Source organism: Gobio gobio (assembly GCF_949357685.1).
Source record: "Gobio gobio genome assembly, chromosome: 3".
Classification (NCBI taxonomy): Eukaryota; Metazoa; Chordata; class Actinopteri; order Cypriniformes; family Gobionidae; genus Gobio; species Gobio gobio.
This window is the reverse complement of record NC_137099.1, coordinates 32,131,305-32,148,902: the sequence shown is the minus strand read 5'-3', so window position 1 is coordinate 32,148,902 and position 17,598 is coordinate 32,131,305. Positions and strand designations below refer to the sequence as shown.

The window sequence follows — 17,598 nt, the reverse complement described above, 5'->3', positions numbered from 1 at the left end:
ATCCACTGACTTTTCTTCTACACATGTACAACCAGAACCAGAGATTGATGAGATGGTCTTTCATCATTCAAAATTATAACCTGGAAATAAGGTATAAGAAAGGTGTTGATAATGTGGTGGCAGATGCATTATCCCGAGTTTGAAGAGGTGTGAGCTCTTTGACTTTGTGTTCCTTTGTCAAATTCTATATGATCTATAGAAGTTTGTTCTTAAGGAGGTGGGTGTTACGTCCGCGACGTATGTTGGTTGTTTGTTTTCTTTCTCTATTCTCAGCTATCCTTCATTCTTAGGTTCATGATTGGTTGTTTTGAACATCAATCATCATTTGTTCCTGAGTGACATCCCTCCCAAAGAACCAATCGGAGCTCACCTTCCCTGTATAAAGACCCAGAAGTGACCAGAGGAAAGGAGGCGTGGTTTTCTCTTGCTTGTTTTGCTTTCTTGTTGTTTGTTTCTAGCCTCCCCGACTGATGTTTGATTGGTTATACTTTGTTTTGAAAGATTCTTTTTCTGATTACAACTTTAAGTTTGTACCGTTGATTTGGTTGGAACATGACTACTATTTTCTCGGACTCAGAGCAATGGGATAGTAGCATGTCACGTGACCTACATAATACAACACATTAGGTTTTGCAATTGTTTATATACACCAGGTAAGAAGCGGATGCTACCCCATGTATTTATGTTTGTTAGTTAGTGTAGCTTAGTTGTGTAGTGTTTACTTTTGTCTTTATTTCTTAGTTAGTTGAGAACTTTAAATAAGTTAGTGGATGTTTTGTTTTGTTGATTTCTTTGCTTTAGCACCGCTCATTGTCCCTTGCTTTTGTGTTCTGTGTTTTTGTTTCACTAAATGTATATATATCTTCTGTAAATATTCCTTTCCTTGATCATTATTACTTTGTAAATCAATCGGGTGTTCACTTATGATTTTGAATTACTAAAAGACTTAAGTTCAAATCTGTCTCTGTCTGATTCATGCAATCACGTAATTTATCAGTAACTGAACCCGTTCATTTATTTTATTTACATTTATTTTTCCTTAACACATGTTACTGACTACTCCTAGACATTTTTTTTCTTTTTAATAGGGAGACGTAACACATGTTCACCGGGAACTTTACCTGCACGTTTATTTCGGCCCTTGGTTTGTTTTTATATACTCTACCAATGTTTATGTTGATGTTTTTATCTTGTATCTGTGTGTGTCGTAGACACGGTGTTGTGTGTGTATTTTAAACTCTACCAGTATCGTTATTCTAGCTTGATAGTGAGTACTAAAAGACATCTTATTTGTTTATATTCATAATGATAAAGTTAGATTTTTTTATTACATGTGAATCTGACATGATGTCACTACATGCACTTCTTCTCCGCTCGTCTCGGGTAAATAATGCGTCTTTCAGCTGAGCTGAGCGGTGGGTGTAGCGCGTTCATGTGTTTTGGGGGCGTGGCTTTGGAAAGAGCCCAGAAGGGAGAAGGTGGAGTGAATGGAAATAATGAGCTGTCTTTAAAACAGTCGTGAGAGGTCTACCGACACTCCATTTTTATACTTTCTTTTTCTGAGTACTTACATTTTAATTATGTATTGATATATAAAGAAAGTTTAAACAAATTTGGAAAAAAAGTTTTTTAACCAAATCCTACCTACCCTACCTTTTAAAAGGATAATGTTACCTGACTCTGCTTCTTTAAAGCCCACTGATCTTAATGCGCAAGACCTATAAGAGTCTGACCCTGCTTCCCAGTGTGCATACTATCCATCTTAAATAGAATGTGAGAGTAAATTGTGTCCAAGTATATTATGTTGAAAAGAGTATGCCAGGATCCCAGAAGAGTCTACTATTTCTGGTAGATTTAAAGTGTGGATCTAACTGTTATTATTGCCCACAACCTTTTGCACTTTGGAGAAAGATTAGGTGTAGAACTACAAACATAAATAAAAATAACTACAAGTATGGTGGAGTATATGAGACTGACAACTGATATTGATTGTTAATATCTCAAACACCTTTCAGTGTGTCTTTACTCAACTGAGTACAGACACACATAAAGGTGTTTGAGATATTAATACATAAATCAATATCTAACCTTATGAAAAATATGTATTTAATGTTATCTGTGTTATATTTAATTTGCAACATCATTGTAAACTTTTATAAAGATACAAACAGCACAATAGCATAACAGATATGTTTGGCCACTACTAAATGCATTACTATGTAAAACACATGAGTTCCCTTCACAGCATGAAAGACCCACGACTGGCAGATCAACATGCTACTTGTTTTCTCTCCAATATGGTATGGAAAATTATATTAAGAATAATGTTAAATGTATATATGAGGATGATAAATGTGACAGGATGGTTACTGTGACAGAATGCACGTAACTACGCGACTGATCACAATTTTGTGATGTTGAAGTACGTCCCAAAGCTTTACTACTCATCCACCGCCAGTATCTACTTTTTCTAGGCAAATTAGGATATAGCATTAGTCGGCTGGAAACGGTGCAGTCCATTATTTAGTGTCACAAGCTCACAGTGTGCAATAATTATCCTTTGTAAAAGAGTGGCCTTGGACTTGGTGGTTGAAGACTGTTTAATTGTCAAGATGTGTTTGAAGCTAGCATTACAATATTGCAAAAAGAAAACAGAGTAGAGCACAACATCAAATAACTTGTCATGAACACTGGACCAACAACTAACTAACAACAACGTGTATTTACATGATAAACATAAAAAAATTATACAATCAACCTGTTGAACTACATGCTTTTACAGAACATTATCCACACTTCTTAAATCCTAAATGTAACATATCATGTACTTGCAATATTTCCTTGTAAGTATATGAATAGTAAATAGACACAAACACAAACACATACACGCATTGTAAACATGGAAACTTGTCAACATCTTGTTATATAATTGAAAACTTGTTGGCTGAACATGGTTCAGATTATTCAGATGTGTCTTAAGCACAGTGCCATGTAGTGGCAAATACTCTATGCCCACACAACAGCCAACAATGGCACACAGTGCCACAAGGCCAAAGGGAAGGCTCTTCTTTCTTCAAAATAAATAAAAGGTATTCCTATAACAAACATATTTCAGGTACCATTTTATCTCCATAACTTAACAAAGCTCACTTAATGACATTAAACCCAGTCCTCTTAAATGTATCAAAATTAAATCTGTTTGTCTACATCTGTCTTTATAGTTTTGTTGATTTTTTGGAAATTATTACTTTAAATTTAGATTTCAGATCTAAAAAAGTTTTAATAGAACAAGAGCAGAAGCAATAGTATGCAAATGATCAGAACTGTTTAAAAAATAGCAATGTTTAATTTTCTGAAATCCTGCCCCAATCTGTATTGTATTTCATCTGCAACATTTTGAATTTAAGAAATAAGATTTTACAAGTAAATACTTTTGCTTTAAAATAAAATAAATAGACTCCTTGATTACTATAGTGCCATCCGTTTTAGAAGCATTTAACTCTTTAAAAAAAAACTGAAGTTATCTTTATGATAAAATGTTGCCAAAAATATTTCTTATTTTATACATGTACTACCTATTGTACATAACTTTGTGTGTGAATATACTTTTCCATAGATCATATGTATATAAACATCTCTGATTTTAAGTTAAAAAGATACAATTTGTATCAGCAAGGACAGGTATTCGCTGGCTACCATGGGTCACATAAAAATGTAAACAATTCTAAAATAACTCAAACATCATTTAAAAAAGGAATCTGCACCCAATCAGGTCCCAACCTCAGTTGCTTTCAACAAGAGCAGGATACAACTGGCTTACAGTAACATGCACCCATAAGCTAAGCCAGAAATGTTCCTTATTAAAATTAAGGTACACAGACAGAGCTTGTGGCACCTGTCTTTACTACACTACTACATCTATGGCTATTCAGACCATTTATCCTATTATAACACTTACAGAAGTACAGAATACCCAAGCCCACACTTCTACAAATTACAAAAATTGGGAAGACTACACTTCCCAAAGTACAAGCAAGCACACCCTCACATTCATGATTAAGCTTTTCTATCTGTAAAGGAATAAAACATCACAAAGCAATTAATAAATTATAATTAAAATGTCAATACAAGCAGTTACTTTGCTGGCCGCTTTTGCATTTAAAGAACCATTCCAAATTTATACATAACTAGATTACGGCGAAAGTGATTAAAAAGTAACAAGAAGAAGAAGAAGAAGAAGAAAAGGCAAATACAAAATCAAGTAAGAGTTGAAATCAGAAAGAGAAGGGAAATGCAAAGAGCTGCAGGATTATGGCTACAATTCTGAACCCCTCACCTGCAAAGAAAATAAATAAATAAAGTTATTTTCATTATATCACCTCTAAAATTGACATGTAATTATCTTCCAGAAACAATATGAACAAATATATAAAAATATTCCTTGAAAATATTTTGTCTTGCCAAGGAAATTTTTGTCATAATGGACATTGTAGAAAAACAGAGTCCCATCCCTTACACGCAATTCATATAACTGATGCTTCAAATATCTTTGTCAAGTAAATTTTTGACTATAGCGCTTTTAACAATATACATTGTTTTAAAAAGTTGTCCTAATAGATTCATTGTAGACCATACTCTGACATTCCATCTCCTCTTATTTGATTGCTGTAAGTTACCAAACTGCATTTTGATAAACAGCAATGAAAAGTGCCTTGTGATTCATTACAATCTTGCTTGAACATAATAATTAACATAAAGTAAAATATTTCAGAAAATAAATATCAGAAAATAAATATTACATTCATCACAACATTTCCAGGCAAATTACTTTTATAGTATTCTCCTCAGGTCAGCCCATCAAAAGTAAATCTGTAACATGGTACTTTTAATGCAATGCTTTACATAACTAGATTGGATCATTCACTCCAGCTACCTCAATTTAATTAGGGTGCAGGAAGCTGGCAGAAAAAAAATTAGTTTACAGAGAGTGGGTCACAGTTAAAAAAATAAAAATCCTCAAATAATTTACTCCCATTAAACATGCTGTAAAATTTTTGGATGCAGTATACTTTTAACACCTCAGCACTTAGTATTAAACTTGATTCTTTTCTGCCAAGATGGCTGCTGCCAACTGTTGGGCGTCGGTCACGTGAGGGTACCACCCCATGACCAATTGTACTAGCTCAGTGGGGAAAATGTTGCACAGGTTGGTAAACACTTTCTCTCGTACTTCCTGGTAACGACTCGAAGCGAGTGGCTCCTGGTGCTGGTGTGATGAAATGTGGGGCATATGGGATGAATGGGAGAGGTGAGGAGTGGAGCGACAGTCCCATGGTATCCGCCACATCTGTTCGAGGTTCTTTGAGGGGTCCTGGAAGCTCAAGGGCTCATAGACCCCTTGTGGGTGCTGTCTGTAATATGGATCCCAACTGGTCTTTCGCTCTTGGGGTAAGTAGGCTTTTCTTGGCAGTAATGGAGGGTGCTCATAAAGTCTGGAGTCTGACGCGCTTTCCACACATGTTGAGGAAAGGCCATGACCCAATGGAGAGTTCTGGGAGTGAGTTTTTCCCTGGCAGAGAGGAGGGTAGTCTTGAGGACAGCTTGTGCGAGCACCTACCACTTGATGCTGGAGTTCTGGAGACATGTAGGAGATGGAGTGCTGGAAGTGGGGGTCTTGCTGGTCTTCTAAAGCAAAACTATGAACACTAAGTATGCTTTGGTGGAATCCTGGGTGGTTAGATCTAGCAGGGGAGAGAATGCACCCTCGAGGAATAACAGGGAGTAACTGGTAATTTCTACGATGATGATGGTGATGACACTTTATACCTTCATCCAGTAACAAATCAGGAGAGCTCATGCAAGAAAGCTCTGTGTGGGTTGCCATGCCATATGAATCTGAGCTCATACTGCCATCACTGCTGCAGTCTGATGCCACTGAGCTGGTGCGTGGGTCAGCATCAAACAGGAAGTGATGCTCTGGACTCCTCTGAGAGGGCAAGCTTAGGCCAGAATATGACCTAACCATGGAGTAATAAAGATCTGGAGACTCACAGGTTTTATGGGGTTCTGCATGAGACAATGATGGACCTTCCTGATTCTTCAACAAACAAATATTGTGATCCTTCAAGTCCTGGCTATGCCTATGAGATAAAGGAGGACCTCCTTGAGCTTGAGGCAGAGCTAGGTTGCTCTTATACAGGTCTGCTTTGGTTTCTGAACACAGCTTATCCTCCACATCACTGTAAGAGAGGGCACGGATATTGGGGTCAGATTGCCTCTTTGGCTGAGATTGTCTACCGTCACCGGCTTTGTCATTACTGGAACCTCCAGGCACACTGTGACTCTTAACGAGACATGTCTCTCCCAGACTTTTAACTGCAGAGCTCTTGGCACTGGCACGGAGCTCATCTGCCACAGCTCGCTGTGGCTGTGTACCACGCTCTGGATGGTAGAACTTACACTTGTGACCATAGGTGCACTTTTTTCCTAATGGAAATAAGAAGTAAATAAATGTTTTAGATATGTAAGCACTTTGTAAAACAACATACATTTCTACTTATATTTTTCAACAGCCTTTTAAATTGACAACCTTAATTTATATTTCTTCAATTCCTGAAGTAGATATGCTAATGTCTCTTCCCCACATACTTTGGTTAGCGTTAGTGTATAGGATCACGCTATCTGTGTACCGCTTAACAGTATGTTCCCTGCCGTGCTCTCCTGGGGGTCCTACTCTATTTACAGGTGTTAGTAGAAAAAGAATGATCAGTTGCTGTTTGAATACTGGTTGTGGTACAAAAGAGCTAAATAGAAGAGAGGCAACACAAATGCAAAGACATGAGAAAAATGTCAGGTTTTAATAAAGAGTGGCTTGATCAAGTGGCAGAAATAATGGATGATTTGCGTAGCACAGTAAAAAAAATTAAAATAAATCATCTACCACAGGTGTAACATGCAAAGTTTCGATGACTATAAAGCATTTCTTTAAATTATTTAATAGATCTGAGTTTAAATGCTTAAATTAGCTTATTAATATAAGTTATATTATATTAACAAAAATCTGCAAAAAATAAATGCAAATTCATGTGCAATAGCTTTACATTTTTATATTATATTATAAAGAATTTAATAATTTTAAAGATTCTAGCTGTTTTATAATGCTACCTTCACGTGCTCTCGGAATTATCGTAAATGCAAGTTTCCTAGGTTAAAATTTAACATGAACACCCTCCATTTCGTGAATGCGATTAGCTCGTAATCACGACTTCAGAAGTGGGAACGATCAAATTTTCAATAGCATGTGAAGGCAGCATAAAACCTGCTCCAGAGCAGATTAGCCATGAGGCGTTGTTACCATGGTGATGAAATACGCTTAAAACATCTCTGGTTACCTAACGTAATCTTGGTTTCCTGAGAGTAGGGAACGAGACACTGGGCCACCGATAGGTGTCGCTATGGGGTTATCCTGTCCTTCTTGAATCTACTGAAGCCTTATGAAATCTCACGGGCGAGAAACCACCCGCCAGTGGTGTTCAAGCGCACAAAATAGAGGTGGGCTCCCCCGCTCTATAGGGCAGCAATGAACGCCATTGCCTCAGTATATTGGACTGAAGCAGAGTGTGGGATGGGGATGTATAAAATCCCACCGTGTTGAAAGCAAAGGTCTAGATCAGCTACAAGCCAAGCCGTACACCTAGCTAAAGAACTTCATGCAACGGAGACCTCATAAGCTCAGGGGCATAGCGGCTATAAGAGCAAGTTGCTCAAGCAAAGACTACTGTAAAAACATAGCAGAGTAAAAGATAGCTGTCTTTCCTGCATCCGCTATAAAAGGCGAAAAGCGATGCAATTACCTCAGAATCACAACTGAGACAACCCGTCTCTCAGGGAACCGAGGTTACGATAGTAACCGGAGATGTTCCCTTTCGAGAGTGGTCACTTCGACACTGTGTGAAATGCATAGGGAACCGAATACAATCCTGCCGTGAGAGCTGCGAGGTAGCAGACAAGTTGCACCAATCGCAGAAGATAACAAAACCGCCAAGGGGCGGAGTCTCCAGAAGCTCTTATGATAGGTGAAGCCAGGCCAATGAGAGTTGTGCTAAAGCCTATCCAAATTTGCATATTGAGACAGATAAAAATGCAGACTGCACTGATAAGGGCAGAACTTGCACAATAACGTAGAAATGGAAGATATGAGCGAACACAGCATCCACAGCATAGTGGTAACAAACTGTTCCACAAAACAAACACTTGAAATAGTGGATAGAATAATAAGTGTCTGCTGCACTGATAAGGGCAGTAAAAGTGACAACAGCGAGTAAATACACATAAGCACGAGCATACACAGCATCAACAGAAAACGGTAATAACTGTGCAGTATAAAACACTTGAATAGGGACTTAACTCACCGAGAGCACTTGTGAAGCTACAGATGGCACGTCCAGCTTGTAAAATCCGGCGAAGGTGTTTGGAGAACACCAGTCAAAGCCAAGCATATTTCTTGAATGAACATACCTTTAGACCAAGCCCATGAAGATGCAATGGCTCTCGTAGAATGTGCCCTGATGTGGAAGGGCAGTCCTGGCCCAGACTAGCATACGCCAACGCCATAGCATCCACTATCCAGTGGGACAGCCTCTATTTAGAGACAGCACGTCCTTCAGAACTGCCCCCATAGCACAAAAAGAGCTGGTCTGACTGACGAAAGGATGCCGTTCTATTAACGTATATCTTAAGCGCCCTAACCGGGCAAACAGCACTCAGCGGCAGAGCATCAGCATCACGTGAGGTCTCTGGTTCAACTGATAAGACTGATCGAGAGACAACCTGTGCTTTAAAGGGCGTGGATACATGTCTCGGCCGGAGAGTGACATTACAGTCGCTGTGACCGAAACACATACAATCACCGTTCACAGAGAAAGAGGAAATCCCCAACGCGTTTAGCAGAAACAAGGGCCAGGAGAAGAGCGGTTTTAAGAGAAAACTCTTTTACTGCTATAGATTCCAGAGGCTCGAACGGAGGTAGAGAGATGGTTTAGAACCAAAGCCATGGCTTCCACGGCGTCACAGAAGGCAGGATGTAACCTCCTCGCTCCTTTGAGAAATGACCACCAAATCATGCTTACTGATCGACTGCCCAGATACCGGGGAGCGAAACAAGGCAATAGCAGCTACATAAACCTTCAGAGTGGAGTTGTAGAACATAAACCTCATTCTAAGTTGTAGAAAGCATAGCACGTCTGAAACGGGCATGCTCATCTTGATAGCATGCTCAAAGCACCATTTCTCAAATACTCAAATTTTTAGAGCATAAAGGCGCCTGGTGGCTAGCGGGCGGGACTCTGTGAGCATTGCAGAGGACATTCGAAGGCAAAACGCTTACACCTTCTAACGACCCTGAAGCATCCACATGTGATGCCATATCACGCCGTTCGCTTGTGACAGCAGTCCCTTCTGAGAGGAATTTTCCAGTGGAAAAGCAGTTCCCTGAGATCCCTGAGATCCATGGCTGGTTGGTCCAGTTGGGAACGATGAGAATCACAGATGCTCTCTCCTCCCTGATTTTGCAAAGTACATAGACAAAATCTTCACCGGAGGGAACGCATAGAGTTTGGCTCTCGGCCAGCTCTACGTCAGAGCATCCCCCTACAGCGGGGAGTGGGACAGCGAGAAGAACAGTGGGCAATGCGTGTTCTCACTCGTTGCAAATAGACCCACTTCCGCCCTCCCGAATCGGGCCCATATTTCCCTCACCACTCCGGGGTGAAGTCTCCACTCTCCCTGAGGAATCTCGTTCCTCGAAAGCAAACGCCGCCCTGAGGTGGACCACCACTTATGAGTGGGTGAGGGATCGAAGCGCCGGTCCTCTGGCAGGTCACGGCACTGAGATTTGTGTGCGGCAGACCGCTGCTCTGAGGCAGGGGGCTACTTATGCCAACTTAATGCTGTTGAACTGAATGTACGAAGCAAACTATTTGCTAAAATAACCACAACATTAATAGCAACACTGAAATAATGGTTTACATGTCAATCAGATGCTCGTGAAAGTTGAAGGCATATTTGCTACAATAACAAACCCTGCACGTTTTCTTTCAGAATCATCATTGGCCGGTAGAAAGAAATATAGAATACATTAAAGCTTTTTATTTAAAATGAATATAAGTTGGAAGCATTATAGCAATTTAATTTAATAATTTATTTGCAGCAGTCAGCTGATAAGTAATGTAATTTGTTTCAAGTGAGTGATAGCTTGGCTATATCCATACAGTAAATAGTTGATAGTTGTTCAATTTCAGGCAGCTGTAAAACAGTATCAAATATGGGTCAACACTTACCGTATGGACAGGGCTGTTTCTTATGCTCTGGAATTATGGGTCTTTTTCTTAGAAAATTCTTCAGACTTGGCCCATGACGACCCAATGGATCATCAGGAGGCATAAACCTGGGAGATTTTTTTTCCAAGATTAATTTTCTAATTTTCATAAAAGGTAAAAAAGCAAACTGATGTACACAGCACTGAAATTAAGATTTAAATCACACAAATATCCAGGTTCAACAAACTTACTTATCATTTACAAAGGAGTACATCAGAAGGCGTTCATCAATAAACTTCTTCCACTCCGGTTTCTCAACAGCCAAGTCTCTGTAGTTGTCATTGGAAACAATGATGCCATCTGATTCATAAGCTAGCTTAACAATAAACCTGTCATCATAGCAGACTACTCTGCGACCCTGGACACGACGTGAGGGTGTGAAAACAAGAATCTTATCCTTTTCCAGCCGTCTTAAAATCTCCTGATCTGTAAGGGAATTTTTTTTTAATTCTGTTAGATTGATATAGTAACATGGGTGCTAGACATTAAATAACAACAAATAAAATTAAGATACCATTAAATGTATACTTAATATAACTTCAACAAAGGAAAAACTTCACAGACAAGTTTAAATGTCAACATGTGCTCATTGGATTTTCTGAGGACAAGGAGGCAAATGTTTTCACCTGTGATAAGAGCATCAGGGCGCGACTGTTCTTTCCTCCAGGCTGGCACAAACACTGTAATGTCTTGATGGCCACGTTCAAGAAACCAATCAACTGCAAGCTGAATGCCATGACAGGAGAACATCTGTTTATTGCCATGGCTGTAAAAAAGAGAAAGAACGAAGAAAGTAACTATTAAAAATAAATAACTCTAAATGTAAATAATTAATATATTTTTTAGTTACTGCATTGGTTTGGATTCGAAATTCAGTAAAAAATGTCTGACATAGAAGATATACACTGCGTGCAGAATTATTAGGCACGTTCATTTTCTGATCATATTTTTTTCCAGGCACATTTTACCAATTCCAAACCACATTAATCTTAATAACTACTATTAATTTTGTATTTAATCATTTATAAGTGATATATAATTGTTCATGAAGGCTGGAAATGAAAAACACCTTATATTCAGGTGTGCGGAATTATTAGGCACATTGTCTTTTACAGATAAAATAAAAGAGATTTAACTCAGACTGAAAAGGAAAAAAATATTAAAAATGCCCATGAGGAGGATACAATACTAATGCAATACTAGAAATTGCAGTTAAGACATGACCATTGGACAGTGAAATGCTCATTGGGTCAGCAGGGTCAGACAAAAACAGGTGGCAAAAAAACCCTTTAGTCTCCAGCGCCACCATTTTCCAGAACAGCAACCTACCTGGAGTCTCCAGAAGTGCAAGGTGTCAGTATCTCAGAGACTTAAGTTAAGTAAATAATTCAAAAAAATGACCCCCACTTAATAAGAATCACAAGCTGAAGTGTTGTAAAATACATTAAGTGGTGTTGTGAATACAAAAGACTGTTTTTTTCATAGGCTTTATAGATAGGTTGAGAGTGACTCTTGAAGGACCAGCACCACATCCTCTCATACCACTGTTTGAAGAATTTATCTTCCAGAATCTGGTAGTAAGTTTTGAGAGTTCATTTTTAGTCCATCTCCTATCCTGAAGTCCGTTTTGCAGTGATGGGCTAAAAATGAACTCTGTGTATTTCATACTCGTGTATTTTACAACACTTCAGCTTGTGATTCTTCTTAAGTGGGGGTCATATTTTAGGATTCTTTACCTAACTTAAGTCTCTGAGATCCTGACACCTTGCACTTCTGTAGACTCCAGGTAGGTTGCTGTTCTGGAAAATGGTGGCGCTGGAGACTAAAGGATTCCTAGGGGGTTGATGGTTTCACACTTAATTCTTCACAATAATTCTTAATTCTTTTGCAGACGTGTCTTTTTTTTCCACCTGTTTTTGACCCAATGATCATTTTACTGTCCAAGGGTCATGTCTTAACTGCAATTTCTAGTATTACATTAGTATTGTATCATTCTCATGGGCATTTAATAGTTAAATCTCTTTTTTGGCTCATTTTATCTGTAAAAGACCACATGCCTAATAATTCTGCACACCTATGTTTTTCATTTCCAGCCTTCATGAACAATTATATATCACTTATAAATGATTAAATACAAAATTGATAGTAGTTGTTAGGATTAACCCCTAGGAGTCTGAGCTGTTTTGGGGCCCTTTAGAAGTTTAGACATGCTCTGACATTTGTGAATTTTTCAGTTGCTTATAAACATACTAATGGCAAAAGTGTAATTACACTGTATTCAGCACAAACTGGGCTACCATAATATGTGAGCAACATGTATGTACATGCTTGTATTTTTTTTGAGATAATATATTTGAAAAATATTTGAAAAAACGAAAAAAAAAAAAAATTAATTAAGGCTTCAAAACACACAATAGATATGTGTTCACAATCCCTTTGATTATTGGGTGTTTTTGATTAGAGTTTTTGCTTTACACTGATGTGAGAATCATTGAGCCTACTCATTCACATAAAGCAATATATTCATTTACATTTTGTAAAACACTTTTTCTTTACTCGGGCCTTATGCGAGTAGGCGTGAACGATAATAATGTGATCCCTCCTGAGAAACAAAGACCTGCATAATAATGAGCTGCATAATAAATGAGCTTTAGGTAGGCCTACTAGATTTTAGGTTTACTAGATAAGTACAGTAACAGTAAAAAAAAATATATATCGTTTTCTAGGGGGAAAATCAAAAAAAAAAATTAACTTAAAGTTTTTACTTAAAGCAAGCTAAATTATCTGCCAAAAAAGAAACAAGATTTCAATCAGAAATGTTTTTGAAAGAAGAGCAAAAAAAAATTGTGACAATTGGTAATGATGAATGTTAAAAGTAAAATATTTGGGATTATGCAATGCAATTATGATTTCAAATAGTATCTGGTGACTTTAGGTTGATTGGGACACTTTTTCCCAGTCATTTCAATAACAAATATTTTCTGAATCATTTGTAAACAATCAAATACACAAAATACACAAATATCATTTCGAGCTTCAGTCAGAAAAACGTGAAATGCATGAGCCAGCGCTAAGGCTATTGTCTGCTATATTGGTATCAAATATACTAATATATGTATTATAGCAGTCTGTTATATTATATCAAAAATATTAAAAACATTGATTAAAATTAGGATACAATTTATACAAAACGAAATTCAGTTTAAAGAAAGCAATTAACTTTCTAAAAAAACTAAAAAAACAAAAACAACATAGGGTATAATATTTAAACATCAATATGAAGAAAAATTCGTTTTAAAAACATTGATTAAAATTAAGATACAATTTATACACAACGAAATTCACTGTAAAAAACGCAATTAATACTCAAATATCATTTCCATCTTTAGATCATTTATGAGAGTGTATAAAATCCTTATATCAAAGGCTAGTTATTATCACTTTTAAAAGTTCCCGCATTGCCTCTAAATGCTCTCTAATTGTAGTGTGAATATTTTACATATAAGCCTTATACTATCGGCTAGCAATATGAATACTGGGAGCACCGTTAGGAATATTGAGTTTAAGACAAAAAACAACAACAATCATCAATGTATTTCAACATTGTAATTTTAGTGCAATTTACTTTAGTGCAACATTATATTTGAAAACGTAAATTTTTAGTGCAAAATTCATTTGAACAATTTTTAATGCAGTATGCATTGAACACACTGAACATGAAGGTAAACATTTAGGATAGAGGTATCCGGCTGAACATGCTTTCAAGTATAGGCCAACACTGACTGACTGAACAACAAAATAAAATAGGTTGTAGATCAATGCAGCGCAAAGGCTATTGTCTATTATATTGACTTCTTATAAAATAAGAAGCAACTATATTAAAAACATTGATTAATATTAAGATACAATTTATAGAAAACGAAAACAGGCCAAATAAATCTTGTCTAAACAGTCTTGCGTCATGTTGCATCAGGATTTATATTTAAACAGTCTTTTTGCATTTAATATTCACAGATGCTAACTGAGCCTTTTAAACTTAGCCTACCTTACAATGAAATTCTTTCCATGAAGACAATTATTCCAGGATTATTACTCAAAGCGATGTATCTGACCCATAGCTTCACTAGTTGTTTGCATGAGTTGATGTGTGTGTGGGTGTCAACGCATGGATTGCCTGTATTTGAATCTGAATGAACGCGCGGTCCGTGGGCGTGGCCACATTTGCGGGTAATGAGGCAGTAATGAGTTGACTGATATCTCCCACTTTTCACACAGATTACATAAACACAGAATATTTGTTTTCGTGTTTTCGTTTTGATTTACATGATTTAAAATCTGACATTTCAACGTTTCTTTAGACATTTGTCTCATGTTTGTGTGTCAAGTTCTCACTAAGCTAGAGGTCATTTTCTGAAGAGAATCAGATTAGACATCATTGAGAAAGAGGCTGAAGATCGCGAATCATGTTTGTTTCCCTTATTTTGCAAAAAGCACAACAATTTGTTTTCATTGTGACTGTACACAAAAAAAATAGAAACTTAACAGATTATAAAGATGTATAACACTTGCCTGAATGATAAAAAACGAGTTATTTGAGTCTCTTTGGCACTGATAAGAAAAAAAGCAAGCCAATCACGCCGGCGGCCGACTCGAGAGGGTTAATGTGGTTTGGAATTGGTAAAATGTGCCTGGAACAAAAATATGTGCAGAAAATCAACATGCCTAATAATTCTGCACACAGTGTATGTTTGAAGATATAATGTTCCAGCAAATCTGATTCCCTTTCAGTCGGTCACTTCGACGCCACGTCAGAGACCGACGAACAGGAATTTAGCTAGAGAGGCCAATCTACTTCGAGTGTAACTAAACAAGCCAATGCACATCTGCTTTGCCTCGCAGCGCAAGCATATAATGAGCAGAAGCTGCAAAGCATCTTAAGCTTTTCGCTTCAGAGCAAAGCGGTTCACCTGAAAAGTGGAATTAAGTAAGCCAAGGTGGACCACAAGAGGAGCATAGTGTCCCACCTGTCCAGCAATAATATACGGGAGGTGTTGCAGGGCATACAAGACATCACAAATTATAGAGGCTGTGATGCGACAACAGGAGATCTGTGTGCGCCGCTGGCAGAGGAGCTAAACTACTTCTTTGCTCGCTTTGAAACATCACAACAGCAGCACTCATCTGCTCCAACCCTGCATTCACATTCACCTCCATCTGGTCCCTGCACCACTTCAGCCCTGCCCCTATCCCTGCCTGGTTTCTGCACCACTCCACTCACAGTGAGGGAGCATGATGTCAGACAGGTATACCTGGCAGTGAACCCCAGGAAGGCTGCTGGCCCAGACGGAGTTCCTGGCAAGGTTTTCAGAGCGTGTGCCCACCAGCTTGCGTCATCTTCACCAGAATCTTCAACCGCTCCCTGGCTCAGGCAGTCAGGCAGTCGAAGAAGTCTCCCATTACCAGCCTGAATGATTATCGTCCTGTGGCCCTCACACCGGTAGTCATGAAGTGCTTTGAGAGACTAGTTCTTCATCATATCAAAGACCATCTCCCCCCAGATTTTGACCCCCATTAGTTCGCATATCATGCGAACAGATCCACAGAGGATGCCATCGCCATAGCTCTCCACTCTGAGCTGAGCCACCTAGAGCAGCAGCAGAGCTACGTCCGGATGGTCTTTGTGGATTACAGCTCAGCTTTTAATACAATCATTCCGGACATTCTCATAAATAAACTGGTCACTCTCTGCCTCACCCCTCTTAGATGTGTCTGGATAAAGGAATTTCTCAACAACTGGCCCCAGATGGTGAGACTTGGTCCCCACCTCTCCTCCACTCGCACGCTGAGCACTGGCTTCCCACAAGGCTGTGTGCTGAGCCCTCCCCTGTACTGTCTCTACACCCACTACTGTAGTCCGGCCCATAACAACAACCACAGGGTAACATAAAAACAAGTTTGCAACACCACAGGGGTCGGACTTATCTCAAAGGGAGACGAGGTAGCTTACAGAGAGCTACCACATTTGTGAAAAAAAAAAAAAGTAAGTCACTGAAATAAAGCCATGAAACCCATACTGAATATTTGTTCACAAGACTTTTGATAACTGGATCACGTAGGCTAGAATTTTTGCTTCAAGACTATGTAAAAATCATTCTGGCCATTCACATAAAACAATATACTGATTTAAAATTTGTAAGATATGTTTTGTGTCAGGAAGGCTTATGTGGGGAGGGCGTGAATCATCATGAATATTTATGTGTTTCACACCTGAGAAAGACAAAGACCCCTCCCCTAATCCTAATGGAGTATGGGCAGTAATTTCGCATTGGATGCCCGATGGTATGGGAAAAACCCATTGCATATGCTTTGCGAACAAGTCAGAAGTAAACTATTTCCAAATTGAAAAAGAAACATTAGATATCATCTTTGGGGTGCAGAAGTTTTGACATGCCCTGACATTTGAGCTTATTTCTGTTACTTGTATAATTTTCATGGCTAAAGTCTGATATTGTAATACACTGTATTCAGCACACACTCTGATACAATAATATGTGAGCAGCATGTATGTAAAAGTTTGTAGTTTTGAGAAAATTACGTTTATGCGTGGTTTGTGAAAAAAAGAAGTTTAGAGACTATTTGTATGGTTGTAAAAATGGTAAATGGTAAAACATTTCTGCTCATCACCGATCACCCGCCTTTGGTTAAGATTTCGGGGCTGAAAACGGATGAAAATGTATGCGATGCTGATGGCCTTTTGAGATCACCATTGAGTGTGACAGGACCTAGGGTAATACAGAGTTCAAGGTCTCATTTATCGAGGCGATTCGGATAGATCAGAAAGACATCAAAACTGAAACCGACAAAGACGCAGTTTTAGTGGTAGTCAAGTCTTTCACACTGAAAGGTTGACCAAAAAGGGTGTCAAATGAAAAAACACCTCAAACCATATTGGTACAGATGTGACAAGATCACATTCCGGGTAACTGTATAGACTCTCTGAGACATCAACTCTTAAAAGAACTACATGAGCAACATTTAGGAATGGTCAAGAGTAAGGGGCAGTAGCCAGAAGCCATTTTTGGTGGCCTAAATTGGATTATGATATTGAAAATATAAGTCACTGCAAGGTATGTGCATTACATTAAAATATGCCTAACACTCTACATGTGCATCCCTTGAAATAGCCTGAATATTCATGGGAGAGAGTGCATATTGATTTCTG

At 38.3% G+C, this 17,598-nt stretch overlaps 1 protein-coding gene across 1 annotated transcript in view; it reads right to left on the bottom strand.

The window, feature by feature from the left end:
* Positions 1-5,092: 5,092 nt before the first annotated feature.
* Positions 5,093-17,598, bottom strand: part of LOC307124141 (putative ribonuclease ZC3H12C) — a gene marked incomplete at both ends in the record, with an annotated part of 40,169 nt that continues 27,663 nt past the window's right edge. The window contains 4 exons of the mRNA XM_079813180.1: positions 5,093-6,486; positions 10,338-10,444; positions 10,568-10,802; positions 11,003-11,142. Of these exons, the coding sequence (XP_079669306.1) occupies positions 5,093-6,486; positions 10,338-10,444; positions 10,568-10,802; positions 11,003-11,142 (1,876 nt within the window). The remainder of the gene's footprint in view (positions 6,487-10,337; positions 10,445-10,567; positions 10,803-11,002; positions 11,143-17,598) is intronic.